Source organism: Triturus cristatus, chromosome 3_1 (assembly GCF_964204655.1).
Source record: "Triturus cristatus chromosome 3_1, aTriCri1.1, whole genome shotgun sequence".
Classification (NCBI taxonomy): Eukaryota; Metazoa; Chordata; class Amphibia; order Caudata; family Salamandridae; genus Triturus; species Triturus cristatus.
In genome coordinates this window covers 911,022,184-911,048,923 of record NC_140583.1, presented here as the reverse complement: position 1 = coordinate 911,048,923, position 26,740 = coordinate 911,022,184, and the positions used below count along the sequence as shown (strand labels likewise).

General features: G+C 44.4%; 1 protein-coding gene across 5 annotated transcripts in view; it reads left to right on the top strand.

Moving 5' to 3' along the window:
* TANK (TRAF family member associated NFKB activator) overlaps positions 1–26,740 on the top strand; it is a 299,318-nt gene that overhangs the window by 199,349 nt on the left and 73,229 nt on the right. For all 5 annotated transcript variants that reach the window (XM_085645450.1, XM_085645446.1, XM_085645448.1 and 2 more), the window contains one exon: positions 7,460–7,584. In XM_085645450.1, the coding sequence (XP_085501576.1) occupies positions 7,460–7,584 (125 nt within the window). The remainder of the gene's footprint in view (positions 1–7,459; positions 7,585–26,740) is intronic.

The following is a 26,740-nucleotide window of genomic DNA, read 5'->3' as shown; positions in this document are numbered from 1 at the left end:
TCGCATAGTTGTGTTGGTGCAGGCGTTTCAGCTGGTGGCAATGGTATTCTGGTACTCCCAAGTCAAGAAGTATGCCCCGTAGCTGATCCCGCTGCACCAAGTCAAATGCGGATTTAAGATTCACAAATGTGAGAGAGAGGCTGCCACCCTCTAAAACCACAATTTTCCAATGGATAAGTTGTAATCTGAAGATCTGGTCAATAGTGGAGGTCTTGGCCCTGAATCCTGCTTGTAAAGGTGTTAATACATTGTTCTCTTCTATCCAGGATTGCAAACGCCCCACAGGTATGCGAGCAAACATTTTTTGAGTGACATCTAGGAGGCTTATGGGGCGATAATTTGCTGGATTGAGCGGTGAGCCCTTTTTTTAAATGGGGATAATTTCTGCTCCAGCCCAGGTGAGGGGCAACACCATACCTTGTAAAACGGCATTGAATAATGACCATAGGTAGGGTGCCCAGACTGCGGGTTCGGATCGAAATAGGTCACCAGGTATCATATCCAGCACGGGTGCTTTTGCTGGAAGTAGATTACCCAATGCCACTGTGATCTTCATTGTACAGGGGGGAGCATCTAAATTTGGGGGGTTCGCATCTAAGGTGGCTGATTCTACCCTGCCCTCTTCCTCTGCGGGCCTTGAATATAAAGATTTAAAATGAGTTCTCCAGACTTCTTCCCCTAAGTTTGGTCCTATAGCCGATTGGCCTTCGGATTTCCCTGTCTTAACTAAATTCCAGAAGGCTCTCATATCATGGTAATCTAATGCTGTTTTTATTGCTTCTCATTTATCATTTTCCCAGTTAATTTTGCTCCAGTTATAATTTTTTTATATCGATCCCTGGCTTCCTTGATTCATGGTCTATCGTTGGTTCTGAATTTAAAAGGGCTTGCTTAGCTACCTTACAAGGTTTATTATACCATGGATGCCTTGGTTTAAAATGTGGCCTAGGCCTGTTGCGATTATAAAAGAATTGTGCCAGTGCAGAGAACAGGTCCTGGTGGTTTTTTGCCGGTATCGCTTGGGACGCTATACTACTGCTCATTACAGATATTTGAAACACAACTTCTAAGTAGGGTACGATTTGTTGGTAGAGAGAGGCCACTTTGTGCATGTTCCCTCCAGCGTACCCTCCTTCGGCCAATACTAGGTTTGGGTTGGGGTTTGTGGATGTGCTTGGGATGTCTTTAGCAAAGGGGAGGGATATTTCTAGGACCAAAGAATTCTGGTCACTCTCATAACGGGAAACGACCTTAAAGTTGATAACCCTATGCAAGAGGCTGACATCTACCAAGGTTTAGTCTAATATTGATGCCTGCCTGGGTCGGCTAAAAGTAAAGTTCCCGGGACTGTCGGATGGGAATCGGCCATTACAAGCCCTTAGTGAGTGGCTAAGTGTAACTGCATTCATTTGTAATGCAAGAGGAGTCCATGCCCGTATTGGTTGGATGTTAGGTTCTGGAATTAACCATACCGAGTCCTCCTCACTTGTAATGCTAGTGGATAGGCCATTCAGGGGTTCCAATTGGCAATTGAAATCCCCTCCTATGTCTAAGGTAGACTACTGTAATGCCCTATACATAGGTGCCGGCGAAAAACAACTTAACCGACTCCAGTCCATTCAAAACGCGGCGGCCAGAGTTCTGCTTAATCTTCCTAAACAACACCCCACCTCAAAAGCAATAAGTGAATTACACTTGCTTCCAGTTAGGAAAAGAATCCAATTCAAGGCCTTGTGCCTAGCCCACAAATCCCTATATGGACAGACCTCTAAACAGCTCTCCAACCTTCTCTCCCCATATGTTCCGGAGCGCTTACTTAGATCCAGCTCCCAAAATCTACTTCACATCCCTAGGATCAAGAGAGTCCGTTGGGGCGGCAGATACTTTTCCTATCAAGTCCCAAAGCTCTGGAACAGTCTACCATCCTCACTACGCTCCGAAAAGAGCATAGCCAAATTTAGGAAAGAGCTGAAGACCTGGCTCTTTGTGCTGCCCTAAACTCTGCCACCTCTATCTCACCGTCTCACAGCGCCAAGACGCCTCGTCATAAGAGCGCTCTAAAAATAATTCAGTCAGTCAGTCCTATAATTATCCTGCAGTTCTCCGGTATAGTGGGGAGAAATGAGGTGAGGCAATCGAGCGTGTGAGAGGATTTTCCATAGCTTACTGGCCGTGAGTAGACATTAATTATTGCAATTCACATAGAGTTATGAAGAGAAAGAAGGATGCACAGAATGTCAGGGGATGGGGTCTCTAACTGTTTAACATTGCATCCCAAGTGCACTCCTACCCATGTGCATAGGCCTCCCGAGGGTCTCCCCCTGGCCCCCTGAACTGCTGGAATACAGTACGTCACGTAGCCCACTCTAAATAAATCTGTCCTTGACCATGTTTCCTGGAACAGGCATAGCTCATGTTGGTCTACGAATGCCTCCCAATCTGGGAAGTCCAGTTTCGAGTTAAGGCCTGCTATGTTCCAGGATATGATCCGGGTACTTTGTGGTTCCACTGAGTTAGCTGAGGAGGCCTGGGGGGTGAGACTTTCCTGTAATGGAGCTTGATGTGTGTCTTTGTACCCTGCCCCTCCCCTTTGGCTACTTTCATTGGCCCGGTTTGAATTACTGAGTGGGGTGGAAATATGAGTTAAAACACTACCCTCACAGGTCTTCTCCGAAACTTTTTTTTTCTTCCCATAACCCTCCTTTTGTGGCAGGCCGTCCTGATGTATGTGACCCGATTTGGCCTCTTTTTTGTTAGTGGACCATTTATTAGAGGGATCGGTTAGATTTAGTCAATGTACCAGATCCAGAGAGCTAAATCTGTTGTTAACAGGGATATTATACATCATTGTTGTTGGACGTTCCCAGCCTGTTTTTGGCCTGGCACCACTCTGGTCGTTCACCCCCCAGCCCTTGGCCATGTTTCCCTCTTTGTCTGGTATATACCTGGGGGGATAGAAGTATCCCAGGGGCAGAGAGAGGATACCCCCAAACTCCCTAGAATGACCCCAATCTAAGATGTGTTAGACATCGTTGGATCACTACACAATCTCCGGATAGGTCCTTTTGCCTCCACCCCAGCCAGCTTACCCTGCGAGTGAGTACAATTTCACTTTGATCTTGATAGGGGAGAGGCCTATATTTATTTAGCCAATAAATACATTTGTTTTTAAGTTCAGAGTGTGTCTCCCCATGGCCTCTTTCCAGCTCAGGTACTCCGGATAGTACAATGACATAGGGAGTAGAGGCTGGGGGCAAGTCAATGCGTGGTAGTGCTGGTTTGGTTTCCCTAGATTTAGTGTGTGGAGGGGTCCTATTATAAGTATCTTGGTTATTTCCAACTTGTTGTTCAGCTGGGCCTGATGTAAATGGTATAGGGCTGTTTGCAGTTTCGGAGGGGGGAGTGTGAAGAGGCCTCTGTTGGGGGTTAACTAGGTCCAGGTCCCGGCTCTGCGGGGCGGACAATCTAGGAGTGGGAGCTGCATCCTTTTGCACAATGATGTTAGACCCAGCGGGGAGAGGTAATTCGTCAAGAGTGGTTGTAGTTACCTTATTTTGGTGCAAGACCGACTTTGGAGTAGGGGATTTGGTAGGCTCAATTGTGTTAAACATAGCTTCAGTTTTGCCCACCCAATGGTCCACCAATGATGATAGATTGTCAATATGTGTTGTTAAAGCATCGAGTTCAACTTTTATAGTCGAGGTAAAGGGAGCTTTAAGTTCCAATACCAAATTAGACACCCATAGCGGGTGCTCCGGAGTCGTCTGCAATCGCTCGTCTGTTCCTTGTCCGCCCCGGGGACTGGCTTGATGGCATGTCGGGAGCTTGTTTATTCCAGGACCTGTCTTTGCTCGTGCGCAAGGGGGCTCTGGGTCTAACATCACATTTGGGGTTAGAGATAGAGACCCTGGCTCAGTTAGAGTTGGACTAGGGGCAAGAATCGGTGTTAGAAAGAGGCATCTCTCAGTGCGCTCGATTTCATTGGACACTGCTCTGATTGCCCGCTGTAGCATTTTATCAATTGCGGTCAGTTAGAAGTGCCGATGGGGCTTTCTGCCTGGTAACAGGCCCCTTTGCAGGGGGGGGGGTACATTTACCCATGGCTACTTGTGAACCAATCCTCAACAGTGCATTAAATTCTTAGTGGCTGTCAAGAACTAAGCAAGCAATGTGCGATTGTGGGTGCACTAACCTTGAAATTGCCTGCTGAGTTCTCACTTTTCCACAGTCAATCGTCCGTATGTGGAGCCAAGGGGGATGGCCCAGCCCAGCCTCGTCCGGTCTAGGATGGGCGCAGACGGGCATGCCCTTTGCCCGGGCACTGCCCGCGCACGTCCCGCACTGCGGGATGGCAGCAGCGCTTATGTTGGGGCACAGAGGTGATGTTGGTGCTCCGGCTCGGGGCTGCTGGGTAATGTAGTTTCCTCGAAGGAGCCGTTCCCCTTACGGCGGTGTAGGAAGCTGCGAAGCTGTTCCCCTCACAGCAAGTAAAGAGCGCGTCCCGCGCTGTGGGATGGCAGCAGCGCTTATGTTGGGGCGCAGAGGTGACGTTGGTGCGCCGGCCCGGGGCTGCTAGGTAATGTAGTTTCCTCGAAGGAGCCGTTTCCCTCACGGCGGTGAAACTGCCCAGGAAGCCGTTCCCCTCACGGCAGTGTAGGAAGCTGCAAAGCCGTTCCCCTCACGGCAGGTAAAGAGCACATCCCCTTCCCCGCAGGTGTTTGCATGCAGAGCCACAGTTGTGTGCCTTTAGACTCCTCGTCTGATCAGAGGCACTGCAGTACGCAGGTGTATAAAAAGTGTGTGCATCGGGCTATCGGGCAGTGCTATAGTGATGGAATGCCTAAAGCTCATCAAAACAAGCATTGGCAAAACCATGTACAGCAGTGTGGCTGGCATGGGGCAGACAGGCTGTAAAAATGGAAGCTATTTTGCAATGGGATTTTGTTTGCCCCGTTGGTTGCCGTGCTGCAACAGGGTTCCCTCATTGGTCTTGTAGCCTCCATCTGGATCTGGAGTGTAGTCTTAAAATGAGCTGCAAAACCGTTGTATCACTGAGCGGTATTCGTACAACCTTTAATCAGTCATGGCTTTTTAACTGAAAGCACATGAAGGCAGGCACACTTTAATAGTGGAAACAAAACTACAAGTCATAGAATGCAGTGGTGTTCCTTGACAAGTTGAAAGTACTAGGGGAGAGGTATCGCATTACGACCGGAGCTGTTGACTTTGGAACTGGAAAACCAAGTTTGAGTCTTGGCGTCAGATCAACATCCCGCGATTCTGGGCAAATCACTTACTGTACTGTGCCTAACAAAAATAGACATAAAAAACCAAACAGGAGGTAACCCTTATACCCAGTCAAGACCCGGGTAGATATATGTAACAATGCAACAATGTCTAAACCGGTAATCATTTAGTAGACCAATACATAAAGAAAACAAGTCGATTGTATTGCAAAGGAGACCACAATAATTACGGTGGAACAAGTAAATTGGTTTTTATTGAAACAGTTGTAGATATATCAGCACCAAATTACATTTTATGCAAGTGTAACCCAAACATTGGTGTACACAAACGTGCTTGTGTAGACGGTGAACGGCGCAGGTGACACTTGAAATAAAGTGGAGGTTCATCGAGAAAAAAACAAGGTAAGTCTTACCTGCCAGATCTTGTAATTTATTAACTTTTACCCACAGATTGAAACATAAGACCCGTTCTGGGTTCTGTTCATCCTCCTCCTTGAACAGCATGGTAATGACCTTCATTCCTCTCTAGAATTGTCCCAGACGCCAACGATCCACAATCCTTGACCGGTTCACATTTGCGATACAATTGACTTTTCTTTATGTATTGATCTACTAAAGATTACAGGTTGAGACATTGTTGCATTATTATATTTAAAATAAAATGCAGCCTTGTGTAATTATTTGTATTGTGTTCTGACAATGCAGGAAATTATATCTAAATTATATTAATCTAATGAATGGAAAATGGGTAGGAAGGAAACCTATACACTTTTGAAATGTGCCTCAGATACTGAGTTGAGAAATGTTGGTTATTTGTACAACTGTGAATTTGAGTTTATTCATACTATTGTGATTCAGGGGTAATTTGCAAAATGTGTTCTTTTAGCACAGTGGCTTAGATTTAAACATCAAAAATAAAAAGAAATACAACAAATGTTCGTCTATTCGGTGTTTCCATACTTCTCCCGATAAAACAATACCCCATCCTATTGCCTGCAACTGAAAAGGACCTAAAACGCAATGTGGCGACATAACATTTTCACCATGACAAATGATCCTTTTTGCCACTGAGGGTAGCTGCGGAATTTGTGACTGGGTTCAGCCACTGCCCAGAGAAACCTACCAAACCCAGACTTTTCTGATAATGAAATACCCAGGAGAGTCTACGTTGGTGTGACTTGTGTGGATCCCGCTATCTTTTATTAAGAAGAATGCCCTGCAGACCTCAGCCATTGGCTAAAATCATCCTCAGATATTCGTGAGGAAAAGTGCCGGTTTCTAAGGGTATCGACGAAGTAACTACCACCCAATGTTCTAATATTTTTCTAGATAAAAATGGTGCCCCACTCGTATGGCTGGGCCTATATCCTACATCAGGAAGGAAGGAAAACAGGCAAAACTAAGTCAGCCTTTGCATGGTCCCTGGTTTGTGTCCTAATGTTTGCGTGTTTTTTTTAACATTATAGGACCATTCATTAACAGCAGGTGCTGAGAGTCAGTAGTATGTATTTATTCTAGGCCTGGGCGGTAAATTCCGTTCCGTTCGCGGAATTTGCGGAATTTGGGTAATTTCGCGTTCCGCGGAGAACGCGAAATTGCCCAAAAACCTGCGTTCCACGACTTCGCGAAATTTTTTGCTTGTTCGCGTTCTCAATATGCGTGTTCGCGAGATATTTCACCCCGAGCACGCAAACAGAGATCGCGAACAGGAATAAAGTATCGCGAACAAGCAATTCCGCGGGTTCGCAGAATTTCTGCGTGTTCGCGGAGATTTTTTACCGTTTCGCGGAGATTTGCGTAACGCGATTACGCAAATTCCGCCCACCCCTAATTTATTCCTTGTAAAATTTGTATAGTTGCTTATTTGTATTACCGGTATACACTCCTTACATGACTCCCACTTTTATTTTTATCCAGAGGCTTTTTGTGACTGCTCTTTGCAGTATTTGGAAATTAAGAAGTTATGAATTCATAACAGAACGGTCATACAACTATGCTGCATTCTTGTTTATTTTAAATCTGAGGAATAGTGGGCGGCATAATTTTAAAGAAGTCACCTGTATGCAAAATAATGTTCTAGGAGTAGTTATGTTATGAGAGAGCACTTTCTTCATATAGACCGAGTTTTGTTTTTTTCTCAAGATTTAATGCTTCTACTGCTGCATAATGGCATATTTTGGCAAACGTTTAATAATGGCATTTTGTTTCTGCAGGTAATGCTTATGGGCTTCTTCAAGAGGAAACGGAAGTAAAGAGAAGGGACGGACCTCTCAATTTAACCACAGATCAGCTTCAAGAACAATTGAAAGTAGCAGTCCAAGCAGAGAAACATTTTAAGGTAGGTATAGGTTTTATTTGTGAGGTATGTGTTTCTGCTCTGGAAAGATTCCAAAAAGGAAATATTTTTAAATAAACATCTTAACATTTGGAAAAAACAATGTTCATCACATAGTTTATTCACTCATTAACTTATTTAAAAAGAAAAATTGCATACACTGCTCGGTTATTTAGGTCGCTACATCTGAGTTTTGAACAAAGTAAGCATACATGTCTGTCATTTGATCAAAATTGCATCGGATATGTTAATTTAAAAATTGTCTCATCCGTTTTGTGACAGATGCTAACTATTTTGAGAAACCCAATTTGAGACTTGAATGATTTTAACTTTTTTTATTGTAGGTTCTTTATACAAGTGAAACTGTTTTCATACATTAAAAAACCCAAAATCTGTCACTTTGGAGGAGACTCCTAATATTAGTAAAGGTGCAGAGTTATTTTATTGAATTGAAAATGAAATCATTTCAGCCGTGCACACAACAGACTGTTGAATTGTCTTTTCGTTAATATCCTTGCTGAAGAACTCTCCACTTTATTGATATTGATTGTTGGGCCAGGGAATGTAAGTGTCTTGTTACAAAAAATATTGTCTGCCCTTTTTAGAATTTCAGAAGCTACACTACTGCGAGCTCTGAAGGCTAAGAACCTTCTTTTTAAGCTTCGACTCTCAGTGGTAGCAAAGGTGAGTTGTCAAAGGTCATTTCTGAAGTGTGGTTCTGGGTAGAATGCTCATATAGAGCACAAACTAGCCAGGCACCAAGGGAAAATAATGACTAGTCAGTGTATTAGTGGACATTTTATTATTTTCGTTTGTAATTAAAGCTTCAGTAACTTAGCTGCAAGGTGTCAATGAGCCCAACAATAAGACATGTTATTGCACATAATGTGGACAGTCTAACTCTCCAAGGACAGCAGGGTGACTCCACACGTATTAAGGTATCTGCTGAAGCAAGGTAGGCTTACAAGCAAGTACAACACAGGTGCAATATTCGGTTTGAAGGGAAAGAGTTCAGAAATGTCTGTACAGGTGTTACAAGAGTCTTCTTGTTCACTTGGTTGAATGGGTCAGTGTGTTGATGCAAGGGTTGGGAACAAGTCGCTCACCACGTGCTCAGTGTTTCTTACTGGCTGTCACTGGGAAATTTCTGTGTCTGAGTTTGGAACTTGCACTGCCATGGTCCTTGGTTACTGGGGCGCACTGCTGTTCTGCAGCACAACATGGTGAAGGGGGAACACCGGGCCATTGACTTGAGATTTCCGTTCAGGTGATTTTTCCTATGAGGTGCATCATGCTAGGCCTGACGAGGTGCTCGACAAATATGGTAAGTGTACAAACAGAAATTCTGGTGTTGGTGGCAGGAAGGGCACCTCAAATGCACACTGAGCAGTGGTAAGAGATCTAGGGCCAGATGTACGACACTTGCATTTTGCGACTTGCTAATTGCGTCACTTTGTGACGCGCAAAATGCAATGTACAACAGTGTCTCAGACACTGCGATTCCCAATGGGGTAGCAAATTGCATGCCTCATCAATATTCATGAGGCAAGCGCAATTTGCGACCCCATTGGGAATGGCTAGCACACCCTGGGATGGTGGCCTGCTGGGGTCAGCAGACCACCATGTCTGGGTGTGCTTTTTAAATAAAGCAGTTTTTTTAAATGCAGCCCGTTTTCCTTAAAGGAAAACTGAATGCATTTAAGAAAAATGAAACTTTTCAGTTTCATTTTTTAAGGGCAGGCAGTGATCCCTGGGACCACTGCCTGCTCTTAAAAAATATTTACGCACCCATTCACATAGGGACCCCTTCCCGTTTTGAGTGGTTTACCACCTACCTAAAGTAAATGGTAAACTGCGAGTGTCTTGTGGCCGCAAATGCGGTTGTAAAACAATAGTAAATGGCATTGAGTCTCTCTATCAGGAAGGGACGCCCCTTCCTAATAGCGAGAGTCGTAAACGCTATGTTGCAAGTCGGTGACTCGCAAAATAGCATTTGCATATGCCATGACCCTTTTTTGGGACTGCAAACGGGCCGATCTCCAGTTTGCAAGCGCAAAAAAGGGTTGTACATATGGCCCCTACTGTCTCTGATGTCTGTCTTGATGTTCTGCTCTGGTGCAAATCTCTAGTCTCTGCAGCACTCTTCGCTTTAGACTGTGATCCTCATGGAAGCATACAACACCAAGGCCTTGGGTTCTTGAGCTGATAAGACAGTTTTGCAGCGTGAATTTTCTTGATTCACATGCTGTGCATTATTCCGCCATCCAGTGGTTCTGTCCGGAATAGTCTTTGTTTTTTGTTGTTTTTTTCTTGTTTGGGGGCGACGTCGACCACCATTTGGTGCTAGGTCCATTCCTTGTGTGACATCATACAGCGGCCCTGAAGTTCCTGTGCGTGGTAGCCATCTTCAGATTATTTATTTCCGCCGTTGGGTCTGGTCTGGAAGCAAAGGGAGACTCTCTGAAGATTTTGACGAAATCCCTGAAAGAATTGCTGAATGCGACTACTTCCGACCGATCATAGACTATGAACACACCGGAGACAGAAAGAACCTCCGGGCGATTTTTCCAGTCGAGCAACACCGACAAGGCAACTTCGCACATGGATCGAGGGTGAGGAAAGGGCCATGGAAAATACCCCTTTCGAATTCTGCCCTAAATGTCACCGCAAGTTTGCCCAGCGCGATTCACACAACGTCTGTAACCTCTGTCTACCAAAGGATCATAAAGATAAGGACTGCGAGACCTGCGCTATGTTTGTGTCGAAGACACTCGAGGCATGCCGAAAGCAGAGGAGCCGCCGAAAAGAAGCGTGTCGCGAAGAAAGCGGCAAAGGACACAGAGAAAATGATGGACAAGGTAAGAAACCCACATCCGTCGGAACCCAAGGGCCACGAAAAGAAGGCGAAGCAAAAGGCAGCCCAGGCGTTGAAGAAAACGACGATCGAGGGTCAGCCACTATCAAAAGAACCCCACGGATGCCACCCCCGGGATACCGACAACACAGAAGAGGAAGAAGCCTCGGAGAATTTCGAGGAAGAATGGAACAACCTTGACCCAGAAAGCCCTGAAGAGGAGATCTGTTGCTAGCCCTCGAAGGCTTCACCACCAGATGACAAAGCCTTCTACAACAGCCTCATCAAAAGAGCAGCTGACACTTTCGGGGTCCCCCTAGAGGAGGAAAAAGGAGACTTTGAGTCCTTCTAACAAAGGCGACACAATATCTCCCAATGCTACCAAGCATTCTAGATCAGGGCAAAGAAGCCTCAGCCAAGGGGATAACACCAAGGGTTGAAAGAAAATATAACCCCTCCACAAGAGACCCTAAATACATACAGGAAAACACAGTGCCAGACTCAATCATCGTCACCACAGCAAGAAAGAGGGGCAACGCCCACTCTGCCATTGGTCCACCCACTGAAAGAGCAAGCAAGAGAATGGACAAGGTGGGTGGAACATGTAAAAAGAAGCAGCAACACAATGGCTCATTGCAAATTCCAATGCTCTTTTTAACAGGTATGGCCATCAATAATGGGATAACATTGAGGAACTCATGAACAAGCTCCCAGAAGAAGACAGGAAAAGAGCAAAATCCATTATATAAGAAGGTAAAAACATAGCCAATACCTGCCTGAAATCAGCCCTTGACGCAGCCGATACAGCCAGCAGACAAATGTGCACATGTACCAAGTTACGAAGGCACGCCTGGCTAGGAATATCAGGCATCAAGCAAGAGGTCCCAACCTCAAATATTAACAGACCTTTCACAGGGGACGCCCTCTTGGAAAGGAAGTAAATGAGTCATTACAACAGATAAAGAAAGATAATGAAACGGCCAGAGCTATGGAAGCCCTACAACAAAGTGGCACATTCAAAAGAGGAGGTTTTAACACCAGAAGACCCACAGGAAGGGGACCCTTCTTAGCAGGCCAGCAACATCAATAACAAAATCAAGGCAATGGACAGCAGTCAAACCAGCAGTCCGGGTACCAAGGGTACCAAGCCTGGCAACAGTAGCCAAAGCAGCCCTTTCGAGGCAGAGGGCAGCCCTCGAGAGGAGGAGGAGCAAACTCAGTGACTTGCCTACAACAGAGTACCCACACACAACACCAGTGGGAGGCAGGATAGCACACCACCTGCAACAATGGCAAAGACATAACAACAGACAGTTGGATTTTAAATTTGACACAACACGAATATTGTATATAATTAATAAAAAAGCCTCCAGCAAACCCTCCAAAGTAGAAAAGGTTTCTCAAATTAGAACTCGTACAGTTAAGATTAGAAATAAAGGAACTTCTCCAAAAACAAGCAATAGAACAGGTACCAAAAGTGAAAACTACAAAGGAAACTACTCACCATACTTTTTTTGTTGCATATTTATATAGCGCAAACTCGACCCGAAGGTATTGGAGCGCTTTACATAGCACCGTATTTACATTACACATTCATGGCAACAATAGATCTTTTGGACGCCTATCTACACATCCCCATGAAACAAGCCCACAGTAAATACCTCAAGTTCTTCCATAAGAACACTCACTACCAATTCAAGGTCGCCCCTTTCGGAATAAAATCAGCACCACAAGTTTTAACAAAATGCCTAGCGGCAGTTGCAGCATCCCTAAGAAGAGAGGGGATCCACGTCTACCCCTATCTAGACAACTGGCTAATAAAAGCAAGATCAAAGAGAACATGTTACCCACATGTCCATCAAGTAATCAACACACTCCAAAACTTGGGGATTTCAATCAACCACAAAAAGTCACCCACAACACCAGAACAAGAATAAACCCTTCTTAGGAGCAAGATTAAACTCAAAGCTTGCATGGACACAAAAGAGAATACAAGCCATCAAGCAAGAAACTCGCCTGTACCAGAAGGGTCAGTCTCTGACAGTGAAGCCGATCATGAGACTCATGGGCATGATAGCATCATGCATTCCCCTCATCAGTCATGCACGCCTTCACATGCACCCTTTTCAGGAGTGGCTTTGCAGCAGCTGGTCACAAGCCACAGGGAGTTGGGAAGATTTACTGGTTGTAACACAAAAAGTTCTGACAGAAATACAATGATGGGCATCCAAGAACATAACACTAGGCAAACCTTTCAAGACTCCAACTCCCTCAGTGACCATCACAACAGATGCATCCTACAAGGGTTAGGGAGCATATTCAGGCCACCCGAAACTGCGGGGACAATAGAACGACCCGGACTTCATAAAACACATCAACTTCCTAGAGATGAAGACTGTGTTCCTGGCACCGAAAGCGTTACAAGCACACATAGGGAAGAAAAACGCTTTAATTTAAATGGACAACACCACGACTATGTTCTACAAACAAGGAGGTACAAAGTCATTCACACTAAGGAAACTAGCACAAGAGATTTGGAAATGAGCCAATTGAAGGAAAATCAACCTACAAACAATATACCTGCCACGGAAATACAACACCAAAGCGAATTAACTGAGCAGACAAAACAGCAGTTTGCATGAGTGGTAAATGAAACAGAGTACCCTGCAACACATCTTCAACCTCTGGGAGACCTCGGAGATAGACCTATTCGCAACAGTGGAGAACAAGAAATGCCAATTTTTTGCCTCCAGATTTCATCACCACCTATCAAGAGGGAATGCCCTGTCACTAAACTGGTGAGAGACATTTGCATACGCTTTTCCGCCAGTCCCTCTAATACAAAGAGTCCTAGAAAAAGCCAGACAACCAGGAGCAATTCTAATACTAATAGCCCCTCAATGGGCAAGGTAAACCTAGTACTCAAGTCTGCTCGGACTGTCCAGGAGACAAAAGATCAAGCTCCAAGCAAATAAGGTCTTCCTCAGTATGCAAGAGGGCCAGATTTTTCACCCAGAACCAGTGACGCTCAGCCTAGCGCCTGAATACATAGAGTTCGGACATTTGAATTTATCTCAAAGAACAATGGAAATACTAAAAGAAGCAAGAGAACAAACCACAAGACAATGCTACGCTGCAAAGTGGAAACGGTACACCACATGGTGCACAAAAAACAATACCTTAATCTCAATCTCCACACAAGAGACAGTGCTCATATATCTGACACATCTGCTTGACAGTCACATCAACTATTCAAGCCTCAAGGTGCACCTAGCGGCAATTGTAGCTTATACCAGGGAGAAACCATGCAAACGTTTCTTCAAAGCACCAGTCATCAAAAGATTCCTTGAAGGATCAAAAAAGATTGTACCCCCAAGAAAGTCTCCAGGACCTATGTGGAGCTTAAACACAGTTCTAACACAACTAATGACAGAGCCCCATTCGAGCCCATGCACAAAGCAGAGCTCAAATACATTGCCATCAAAACTACCTTTTAATAGCCATAACATTCTTACGAAGAGTAGAGTAAGTGAACTACAAGTGTTAACTATTGAAGAACCATACATGCAAATTCACAAGGATAAGGTTACCCTAAGGACAAACTCTCAATTCCTATGTAAAATAGTGAGCAGATTCCACTTGAAACAAAGCATACAGCTAGCAGTTTTCTTCAAGGATCCACAAACACGACTAGAAAGAAGCCTCCATACCCTAAACATAAGGAGCAGCTTATTGTACCATCTACAAGAAACAAAACACAACCGTAAAAAACAATCAGTTGTTCGTTTCTTACTCAAATGCCAAAACAGGAGCACTTGTGACGAAAGGAACAATTGCTTGTTGGATTGTAGAAACAATTCAGATATGCTATGCTGCAGCTGGGAAAGCCCTAAACACACAGCCAAAAGCACATTCTACAAGAAAAAAGGGAGCAACCCTGGCATTCATGGCCAACGTGCCAATAGACACCATATGTGCAGCAGCAACATGGGCATCTCCACACACATTCACCAAGCATTAATATGTGGCTATACAGATGAGTAGGGAAACTCAAATAGGACAAAAAGGACTTCAACAGCTTTGCAAGTGTTCCTCATCTTACCACAGCCTCCCCAAGGAGGGAGAAACCGCTACGTAATCTAATGCACAGCATGTGAATCCAGAAAAGTGTTTACGCAGCAAAACAAAATGGTTACTTACAAGTAGGAGTAGGTTTGCAGCTTGAAGAGTTTTCTGGATTCACATGTGACCCACCCACCTCCACTATAATGAGGAATAATAACAGGTGGAAAGTTATTACACAGTAAACATAGAAGTAGCATCTAAAGACAGCAGCATTGAAAAGATTCCCTATAAAGGAAAAATGAATCCGAAGATGGCTACCATGCACAGGAACTTACAGGGTGCCGTCTGACGTCCCTCAAGGGATGGACCTAGCACCAAATGGTGGTCAACAACACCCCCAAACAAACAAAAAAAGAAACAACAAAGACTATTCCGGACCCACCCCTAGATGGCGGAATAATGTGCAGCATGTGAATCCAGAAAACTCTTCAAGCTGCAAAACTACTCCTAATGGTAAGTAACCATTTTGTTTCTCGACACAGGCTACCTCCTTCAGATCACAATACAGTAAGTCCATTGAGTCTGGTCCTAACTCGTGTGAGGGCTGCTGATCTTCCTGTACCTTTTGCAGTTCTTCATCTTGCTTGGTGCGCACATTATATGTTTAAGTACATTTTGCTTAGTTTTCTGCTTGTTATTTTGGTAATGAACGTGCCATGATGTTCTCAGACTTTTGGCTACATGATGTTGACAGACATCCCATATTATTACCAGGGGTTGCTTATTCTTTTCAGGCAGTTGTTGAGCCAATCAGGTATTTGTAGTTGTCCTTCCTTCCTCTGCTGCTAGAGCTGACACTAGGGATTTGGGGTAGACATTCAGCACATCCATGCTCAGACAGAAGGCATGTCTTTGTCTAAGTGATGCCTCCTTGTAGGTGACAGACTGCCCTATACAAACTGGTCTGATCCAGTAATGTAAACTCAGGATCCTTCCCTGTTCATTGCGAGCTTGTTGAGTTAAGCAGTGGTCTGGAATGAGACATAATCTTTCTAGCTGGATAGGAACAACTGAAAGATGAAAAGGCGACCAGTAGTGTTAGCAGATTAAAGTTTAATATGTCATTGGATGATTAATGTGGCACATTTGTGTGTTTGCTTTAACATGGTAACATGATGTAGCATAATATTGACAACATGTAATAACGAGAATACATGGATATGTTCAAAGATTAAGACTGTTATTGAAAATATTATAAATAAAGTTTAAAACAAACCTTCTGTAATCCAAGCCTCCATATGTATGATCAAGGCAGAACATGACATAACAGAAAAAGGGTTAACTTGGTCTTGGATTGGGAAAATCTGACAGCAAATGCAGGGAATGTAGCCAATTTTGATGAGAATAAATTTAAGGCTAGACATGCCTTCACCTTTGAAATAATAGCTCTTCCTCAAGGTGGCCAGTTTGAGATGAATCTTCGGTTTTAACACCCTGTCTTCCATCTAACCATGTGCCTGGCATCGACCATGGGCAAATCCATAAACCAGTGCGGCTGCATGAGCCTCAACGTCTCTAGTTGTATTCAAAGCCAGAGAAGTAATAAAGTCAGAAATGAAAGTGTTATTTAGCATAAATGTTTTGAAAGATGGTGTAATAACATTAAAACACATCACATGTTGGCCCCTAAGCATTATGATTCTGTTCACATCTTGCCTCTGCGATTTGGAGCCTTTGTTTTTTGTAATTTCCAGCTGGAAGTCCAAAGGTCAATGTTTATTTATTAAAAGTGGTCTATAAATGAGTCATTTGTTCTCCCTGTTTTGATCGCGGAGTGATGTCCAATAATGCATTCTCACCTCTCTACTCCTTTTGCCAATCTAGGCTAGCCCACCATGGCACATTACCACATAAATGACATTAGTCATCATACACTTACTATGAGAATTACTGATATGTCTATCCTGCTCTTTTATACAAAATCAGTGCCTTTGATTGTAGTACAGTTGCAGTGCAGGTACCACACTTTCTGCTCCGTTTGCTGGTGGTAGATGCCAAAGTGTCTTTTGAGAGCCCCTTTCTTGTAATATAAAGCCTGAGTAATCCTATTTCTACTATGCCTGATGGTATAAATAATGATTTTATAACAGGTTTTTAAAATAGTAATCAAAATTTGCTACATCCGTTTATTTTTTTGGTATGTTATTGCTTATTGGATTACATGTAGCCACACCAACACATTTTTCTTTCATTGTACCGTTCGTCTGCTTTGGTTTCAGCATTGCAACACACTTATAAAAGTATGGTATGTTTTTACTTGTCGTAAACTAGGACATGGATACCCTTTTGCGAGCAGTTTTCGACTTCCACATACCTCAGCTACCCATTAGCTGGTGAACAACTGGTGCACTGTCTTAGAAAATGGGCAATAGTTCATTTGTTTATTTTTGGATGGCTACTATCAAAAGGCAGTGAGAAACCTTTGCCAGTGTCATTACTGTGTACACAGCCTAAAGGATCCCTTTGCCACTAACAAACATAATATCTGCAAAAAAGGGGGGGAAAAGCATTGTCTTTGTCAAATTTTGATCGCACATGTTCATGACTCATTCTCCCCTTTCCTTATAAAGAACATGTAATTTATAAAGACCAGTAAAATGTTTTATTTTATTTTCAAAGAAGGGAGCATTTTTTGTTATATATGAACAATTTTTTAAACATGGCACATAAAGATTTGCAATACTGCAGGCACATTTAGCCAACATGCGGATTCTTTTCAGTGGCGAAACCACCTGATCTTCCCTCTGAACATGTTATTCTGTCTGTGCTGTATGATACTGTCTCAGTGCTCTCAATATGAACTGTGGCAGAACCCACGGTGGCTTATCAACATGGTTCAAACCTGTCACTAACCAGTCAAGAGAAAGTCTAGGGGTATGTTAGTGTTTCAAGATTCGGTGTCTAGAATTGCTAAATATTGAGTTAACGGAATAAATTACATGCCCTCCGTATCATTATTGAAGTGTTTTATTTACAATGGAAGTTTTGGTATTGAATGTGGCAGAAGAAGTCCACTGTCTATGACAAAGCTTTAGTAAATCAATTGATCCCTTTACGATAGATGTAAATGGAGGATCCATGCTATCTTTGTGGATGTTTGGTAATCCATAAAAGATGGTTAATTAAGGTCTTATTATAAACAAAAAATGAAATTTTGAAATATTTTCTTTGGCAGTTTGAATAGACTGCCTGTTTTTTTTATGATAGTGGTTAGTATTTTAAAGTGGTCCTAATACCGTTTGAGTGCAGAAAAGTTTATCCCTCACCACAATTTCACTAATTTGCGGTGTATTTTCTTCAATTCATTTTCAACCACATTTTGGAAAGTTTTCTGGGTGCCAACGGTCCCAGAAGTTGGATTAAATATTGATTCTGGATGTTACACTGTGATACTCTTACTCTCTTCAAATTCATACACCTCATCTTTTTTTTATTCAAACTTACCTAAACAGTCTGTGAACATCCCTAGAAAGCTTAAATGTGTTCGCTTTTGGTACAAAGGAAAGGCCTTTCTTACTTCTAATGATAGAGCATGTTACGATAAGAAGATGGTCATTCTATTCTTGGTGCCTATATATCTCGCTCTTGATACTCACATAGTCATGAGGTGCGTCTCCTCTGCCTCTGGATCTCTGGGTGTGTGTCTTCTTACAATCTCTGCTTGAGTGGTTTTCAAACTTAAATACCATCCACGTAGGCATACCAAGCATTGACAAAGCCAATAGGTCTTGCCTATGTAAGAGCTATTGGCTTTGCCAATGTGTTTTAGCCATGTTGTATACACCAGCATGGCTGTTGTTCAGCATAGCTAAAAGTTAGTGGCGTAACTGGGAGCAGCGCTGAGTGTTATAGAGTGGAATGGCGAGAGTGGAGTAGAGTGTTGTAAAGTGGAGTAGCATAGAGTATTGTGTATTGGAGTGGCATAGAGTGGAGTCGTGTACAGTGGGATACAGTGGACTCGTTTAGAGTGCATTGGCGTAGAGTGTTGTAGAGTGCAGTGGTGTAGAGTGAAGTGGCATAAGGTTCAGTGATGTAGAGTGCAACGGCATAGAATTCAGTGACGTACAATGCAGTATCGTAGATTTGAATGTTGCATAGTAGAGTGCAGTGGCACAGAGGGCTGTGGCACAGAGAAGAGTGGTGCAGAGTAGAATATAGTGCCATAGAGGGGAGTGATGCAGAGTAGAGTGACATAGAGTGCAGTTTCACAGATTATAGTGTTATAGATTGCAGTGGTTTAGAGTGTAGTACTGTGGTGTTGGGTGCCATGGAGTGATGTAGAGTGGACTGGTGTAGAGTACACTGGCATAGAGTGAATTGGCATAGAATGCAGTAGTGCAGTGTTGAGTGGCATTGAGTGCAGTGGTATAGAGTAGAGTGGCAGAAAGTGCAGTGGCGTAGAGTGGGGCACAGTGGAGTGGGGTAGAGTGAAGTGATGCAGAGTGCAATTATGCAAAGTAGAGTGATGTAGAGTGCATTGGCACAGAGGGCGGTAGTGCAGAGTAGGGTGGCGTAGAGTTCAGTGGCAGAGAGTGCAGTGTTGTAGAATAGAGTGGCTTACAGTGCACTGGCGTAGAGTGGGGTAGAGTATAGTGGTGCAGAGTAGAGTAGTAGAGTGCAGTGGTGCAGAGTAAAGTGGCGTAGAGTGCGGTGGTATATAGTGGAGCAGTGTAGATTAGATTGTTTTAGAGTAGAGTGAAGTGGTGTGGAGTGGTGTAGGTTAGAGTGCAGTGGTGTAGATTAGATTAGAGTGGCGTAAAGTAGATTGGTGTAGAGTGCAGGGAAGTAGAGTTGAGTGATACAGAGGAAAGTGCATTGGCATAGAGTGCAGTGGCCTAGAGTGCAGTGTTGCTGAGTGGCATAGAATGGAGTTGTGTAAAGTAGATTGGAGTGGCCTAGACTGGAGTGTTGTAGAGTAGAGTGGCATAAAGTGCATTGGCTTAGAGTAGAGTAGAGAGGCATAGAGTGCAGTGGCGTTGAGTGGTGTGGAGTGGAGTAGAGAGCAGTGGCACAGCATGCAGTAGCATGAAGTGGTGTAAAGTGGAGTGGTACAGATTAGAGTGCAGTGGTATGGAATGATGCAGAGAAGCGTGGAGTAGTGTAGAGTGGATATGTGTGGTAGCACACTGCCATTACAAACAATACTTTTTTTTTAGACCTGGCATCCCATACTTGGTTTCCCCTGACTTTTTGCCTTCTGACCTCCTGTTTTGCTAACTTCATTTTGACTAGCTTTAGTTCTCTGGGCACTTTGCCACTGTTAACCAGTGCTAAAATACATGTGCGCTCTACTTAAAATATGGTAACATTGGCTTATCCACAAAAGGTATATTTAATGTACTTATAAGTCCTAGTAAAGTGCAATACATTTGCCCAGGGCCTGTAAATTAAATGCTACTAGTGGGCCTGAACCACTGATTGTGCCACCCACTTCAGTAGCCCCTTTAAACATATTTCAGGCCTGCAATTGCAGAGCCTGTGTGTGCAGTTATAAAACTGTCTTGTTGACCAGGCAAGTAAACCCTCTTGCCAGGCCCCATTCTTCCTTTTTAATACATATAAGTCACCCTAAGGTAGGCCCTGGACAGCACGAAGGGCAGGGTGCAGTGTATTTAGAAAGTTGAACATATACTTTTTAGTTTTATCTGTTCAGGTTGTGAAAAACTCCTAAATTCTTTTTTCACTACTGCAAGGCCTATCTCTCCCATAGCTTAACATTGGGATTACCTTATTACATTTTATAAGTGCAATTTTCAATTGGGAAAAGATAGTCTTTTCGAGTTTGGTGTCTCTGGACTCACAATTTAAAACTACAACTTAAGGGAAACATTGGATTTGAAGTTGCAAATATGAAAATACCACTTTTAGAAAGTTGGCATTTTCTTGCTTTAACCATTCTGTGCCTTCTGTCTGTCTCTGACTACACTGCTGGGGTGGGTGACAACTGGGCATTGTGCACTCCCTCTAGACACCCACACAGAAAGGGAGCTTAGGTGTAACTGATGGGCCCAAAAAAAAGATGATGGACGGAATGCTGAACTTTGTCAAACATTCACTCCCAGTCGCAGATCTGGGTTTAATCCATTGTTATTTTACTCGCCACACCATTCCAGTTTGGACCCAGCCATATGCAAATCAGCCTTGACCCTGCTCCTCATGGGAACAGTTAGCCCGAACTGCCAGGCCAGGTCCTCACTGTATCGGAAAACAAGCATCCTCTGACCGGTTTTGGGGCATCACCCCCTTCAGCTAGGCTAGCTTGAAATCGGTGGCATAGCAGGCATGGGACGCATGTCTGGGCATACCCTTCCCACATATGGTGAAAATGCATCACCAAAAAAGATGATGGATGGAATGCTGAATATGTTCAAACATTCACCCCCAGTTACAGATCTGCGTTTAATCCATGGTTATTTTGCTTACCGCTTCATTCTAGTTTGGACACAGCCATATGTAAATTAACCTTGACCCTGCACCTCATGGGAACAGTCTAGCCCGAACTGCCAGGCTAGGTCCTCCCCGGACCAGAAAACAAGCATCTTGGGACCGGTTTCGGGATATCCTCCCTCATCAGCCAGGCTAATTTGAAACCGGTGGCGTAGCAAGCACGAGACCCACGTCTGGGTATACCGTTCACACTTAGCGTGAAAATGCTACACAAAAAAAAGATGATGAACGGAATGCTGAACATTGTCAAACATGCACCCCAGTCACAGATTTGGGTTTAATCCATCGTTTTTTTGCTTGCCACTTCCTTTGATGAGTGGACATCACCCTGTCTCAGAATTCCTAATTCCACCACACACAATATGATGGAATTTCTAAAGTCGTGTTCACTTCCAGCTGGTCACCCTAGAGGTGTGTCCAGCCTGGCAGTGTAACACTCCTCCTGCATAGCTAATTTTCCCGCCGGTCCAGCTGCCAAAGGCTGTGGACAAAGAGGGTTGGCGTCCACTCCTGTGAGAGAAGCCATAATTGCGTAACAAAGGCGGTGGGTTCATTGAAGCTCCCCTACCTTGGAATGCTAATCTGCACGTCATCCTGTGAGAGGGGGTTTGAACACCCCCTGCCCATGCAGGCTTTGTGTCTGACCTCCTGAGAGCAAAGGCCCTCACCCTTGAGGTTCAGAAACTTGTCTCTGGTGGCAGTTAGCTCACCAGAAGCTGGAAGGTTTTCAGGGGGCACCTCTCAAATGCCTTCTTGGTGCATGTATTAATAAATCCAACACTGACATCAGTGTGGGTTTATTAATATGAGATGTTTGATACCAAGCACCATATGTTTCAGAGAAGCCATTATGTAGCAGGGGAACCCACTTTGGCCTGTGCCCAGTACATACCATAAGATGGCTTCCCTACTCTCTTGTAATATATTTTAAAGGATCTAGACTACACAGGGGCATATCTGCTCATGCAGACAAGTCCTCACATAAAATATAATATACCCTGCCTTGGGGCTCAAAGGCCTGCTGTAGGGGTGACTTAACATATGTTAGATGCAGTGACTTTGCATGACACACAGTAGTGTGTCATGTCATGTTTTCACTCATGGTTTGCGTCATGTCACGCAGCCTGCAATTACAGTCAGTGTGGAATTGGTATGTGGGTCCCTTAGAGGGTGGCATAAGGTATGCTGCAGCCTTAGGGACCCTCTTTAGTACCCTTGCCTTAAGTACCTGCAGTACCATTTACTAGGGACTTACAGGGGTGCTAAAGTCCTTTGCTAGCTGTAGCACATTTAGACAACACCTTGTTTTAGGGAAGGAGCACTGGCACTGAAGTCTGGTTAGCAGGCCTCCGTGCACTGTCAGAGTCTAAAAACAGCCCCAATTGCTAAAAAGGGGGTAAAAAGTGTGTGTGTGTGGGGGGGTAACTGCAACAAAATCCCAGTTCTACACACACTCCAGTCCTGGACTCTTGGAAGTGGGTTTTCTGGCTGTGTTCTGCAAAACAATTTCGATGTGCCATTTGGAACCGATGTATCTCCTTCAGCGTCGAAGCATCACCTGCTTCAAAGACTTCTCATTGCCGGCTGCGAGGCTCGATAGTGACGCATTAACTACATCGCTAAGAAAGGGTATTAAGATTAGCCATGACCTGTCCATGCATTCACAAATCAGTTCCGTTGTCTCTTCATGCTTCTTCTCCCTTCGTCTTATTCGTAAGATTTCTCGGTTTTTTTTCTGTTGATGCCCTCAAAACCATAGTCATCGCTCTTGTCATCTCTCGCCTTGACTATGGAAATGGCCTGTACGTTGGCATCCCCGCCTATGAAACTCGTCGACTTCAGGCCATTCAAAACCAGGCGGCCCGTCTTATCTTTCGTTTACCTAAATTTTCTCACATAACACCCACTCTTAAGTCTCTCCATTGGCTCCCTGTTTACTTTAGATCCTTTTTCAAACTTGCCTGTTTGGCCTTTCGGGCTCATCATCATTCTGCCCCTCATTTCATCAATTCCCTCATCACTTCCCACGCTCCCAGACGAACTCTTCGGTCCTCATCACTTTCTTTGCTTCACGTCCCCCGCTTTCGCAAAACTCGCACTGGGGGCACCCGCTTCTCGGTCTTGGCCCCCCGGTTTTGGAATAGTCTTCCTCTCTCTATTCGTTCCATTCCCATCTACACCCACTTCCGTAAGGCCCTCAAAACTTTCCTGTTTTCTCAGGCTTTTCCTAGCTAGTCCTTTTGGGTTTCTTTGTGAGCTTGGATGAGTCCTCAGCGCCAGGAAGCCGCTTGGCCACAGTGCGCTTAATCAAATTCCCCTTTTCATTTCATTTCATTTCATTTCATTTCATTTCAAGAAACCACCGCTGAGGCATCGCGGAACCGACACATCGCCTACATGCAGCTGGATCGACGACGCATCAGGCCTGTCGACAGCGCAACGAGGTACCTTTTCAGCGGTACAATATTGGTCCCCGTATACGGCCCGCGCTCCATTGCAGTCGGCCAGAACTTTTGAATTTACCCCAGTCATGCACGACTAGATGTCCCCGGTTGGCGCTTTATGCTTTTAAACACTACATTTCATTTTGATCTTTAAAAATTCATAACTCCGGTTCTACTTATTGAATTTTTGTTGTTTTGGTCTTGGTTTACTCATAAAAATATTATCTATTTTTCTAAACTGGTGTGGAATCTTTTTGTGGTGTTTTCTCTGTGTTACTGTTTTAAGTGTTGCACAAATACTTTGCGCATTGCCTCCTACATTAAGCCTGTCTGCTCTGTGGTGAGCACAGGCTAATCTGGAAGAGACATCTAGCCTCAGATTTCTTAACTTAGAATTTTCCATTAGTCAGGCTGGATCAGGAAGACTTTTGGTTGAGTAATACACTTGCGTGTTGGTCGGTGGCGTCGGTCTGCTTGTGTGACGTTGTCTATGCCGGAAGTGACGTCCGCGTCACCTATATATGCAGCACCTCAGCGCGCTGGCGTCAGTTCTTTTCTTTCTGCGCCATCTAGCGCAGATCTATGAAGAGAGATACCCTCTGTCGCTTTTTTACCTGCTTTTTCAACGTTTTGTTGATGATTTTTTGTGTGTACGTTTTTCCACAATGTCGAAGAAGACTTCTAGGTTCAAACCATACGGCGCCTGCCATTGGGCCATGTCAATGACGGGTCTACACTCCATTTGTGTCTGGTGCCTTGAGGGCGACCAGGTCTCGAAGTCGTGCTCTAACTGCCGGGCCATTTCTCTGAAAGCTTTGAGGAAGCAGTCCCTAAAGCTGCCTGCAGCCTGGCGCTCAGCACCATGCCGTTCGCCACGGAGGTTTCGTTCTCAGTCCTGATCGAGAGGAGAGTCCTCTTCCGCCCACTCAAAGTCGTCGATTCAGTCAGGTAAGAGGCATGAGAAGGGAGCTTCGGCTGACGTGAAGGTGGAGTCTCGATGCTCTAGGCCTCCCTCTGCAGAACCTGCACCTCGATCAGCTCCAGGCTTTTGGATATTTGATTGGCTCAGGCTATTCTGAGGGATCCCATAGGTGTTTTCAGTCTCGAGCATGTGACATAAATTAATAGAAGCAAATTACTTAGACTTGATGTGCTGATCTGAACCCTGGATCTAACAATATGTCTCGTTCAATCAAGGTGAGTACTTTCCTGGAAACAAGTGAACCTAGTTTTGCATACTTGGCCTAGACTTGTAAAAGTAGATCACAGACCTCCGTGTTTAATATTGCAGAATGTTTTTTTCTGTTTTGATGAAAGAGAAAGAATGGTCATACTTTTAACTAATTATCCGTATGCTATTATTATTATTTTTTTTTTTTTTACATTATACACTGGCAACTATGTCGATAAATGGTTAAAGAAATAACTCTTCTGCACTATTTATGATTCTTCCCAGGTAACTGTTTTGGAAGGAAAATGTGTACCTTATCTATGTCTATGTGCTGATTGAAGACATTGAACATTTGGAAGGAGGGGAGGGGTGTTCTTGGGCAGCTTTTACTATCTTGCCTATAATTTTAGTTAATGATGTGAGGTTGAAATCTTACTGTCAGACAAGTGTCTGAGATCAGTTTGTGGTTAGCTCCTAAATATTTTTTGTTATCGGTCTTGGAATTTGGCGAATGTTAATCCAGGTTTCCATTAACCCGTTAAAGGCCATGAGTTGCTGGCTATTTTTCTCCTAACTATTGAGTCCTGAGGTCTAAGGTAAGGGGGATGAGAGCTGAATGGCATATTATGGAGAAGAAGTACTATTGCTTCAGCCCTGTAATTTAGCTATCCCTAAACCTAGTAGAACATGACTAGGGGACTAAATGTGCTAGGAGAAGGCACTAGCAAAATGATCCATTACAAATCTCTCAGATACACTTACATTGTCTGGTTTTTGGGTCTTTGTATATGACATGATTTCAGTAGGAAATCTGGCTGTGGTCTAAGTGCCTAGGAATACTGAGACTTTCTGAGGCACCAATAATATCACATAGAGACTTCTAGCCACAGATTCCTTGCCTTAGCATATTCCCCAGACATCAGACTGGATCTGGAAAATCTTGAGCAGTACCTCTGTGCGCTGGTAGGTGGCGCTGATCGACTCAGCGTCATCTGCGCCAGATGTGATATGGGTGCTGCCTATAAATGCACCAACCCAGCGCACTGACCTTGGTGTTTTTCTTTGACTTCCATCAGTGCAGCTACCTCGGTCATTTTTTGGCTGCATTTCTTAAACTTGTTGATATTTTTTTTAGCAATCTTGCTCCAAGTGTTCCTTTGGGATATCCCCTAAGAAACTTGTGGGTTTAAGCCCTGTGGAGCCTGTCGCAGGCAAATGTTTGTGACAGGCCCCACTTGATTTGCTTATGGTGCTGGGAGCCAAATCACAACTTCAAGGCCTGCCCTGACTGCAGTGCATTGAACCCCAAAGCGGTCTGGGAGCGTGCGTTAATGCTCATGGTCATTCAGCACTAAACCACACCACTCCAGGTCCCGGTAGCCTGGAAGGGCTCAAGCCTGCTCTGGGAGTCGTTCCCCTCCGCCATTGTCAAGGTCAAAATCGCCATCAGGTTAGTCCCACAAGAAGAAGATCAAGAAGTCGAAGCTTTCTTCTACTTCTTCGCTACGCCGGTCCTAGTCATTGTCAAGGCACAGGAATTACGCCACAAATCTAGGCCCTGCTCCTACACTTCCATTGTGGAGTCTGGGTCTGCTCCGAGCATCCCAGAATTTCCCGGAGCGACCCCCACCTAATTGAAAGAATTCTGTGAGGCTACACACCTCATCTTTAGGCGAGCCGACCCCTCTGGAGAACCTTTGGGCCCTGTGGGTTGGGAAGGTACCACGATTACATTCCCACCAGCGGGTTCACCCTTGGCATCAGTTGGGCCCTGTGGATCCATATTAGGACCAGCTCCGCTTGCGAATCCACAACCTTTACCGGAGTTTGGTCAACAGGCGCAGTTCCTGGCACTGCCAATGCCCCTCGGTGGTGCCGACCCCTTTGTAATTCCTGACTCCGATAAGGAGCTGAACCTTTGTCATCCGACGACAACTCCAGTGCCGAAAGGACCACGACCTTCAGCGTCAGAGACAGTGCCTCCATATTTTGACAGGTCCTGTGAGGGATATGTTTTGGGCGGATCTGAGGATCCATATGACTACTCTGACCACCTTGGGGAGCATTTGGTCGAGGATAACTGCTATGGGGAACTGGCTGATGCCAGTGACCTAAACA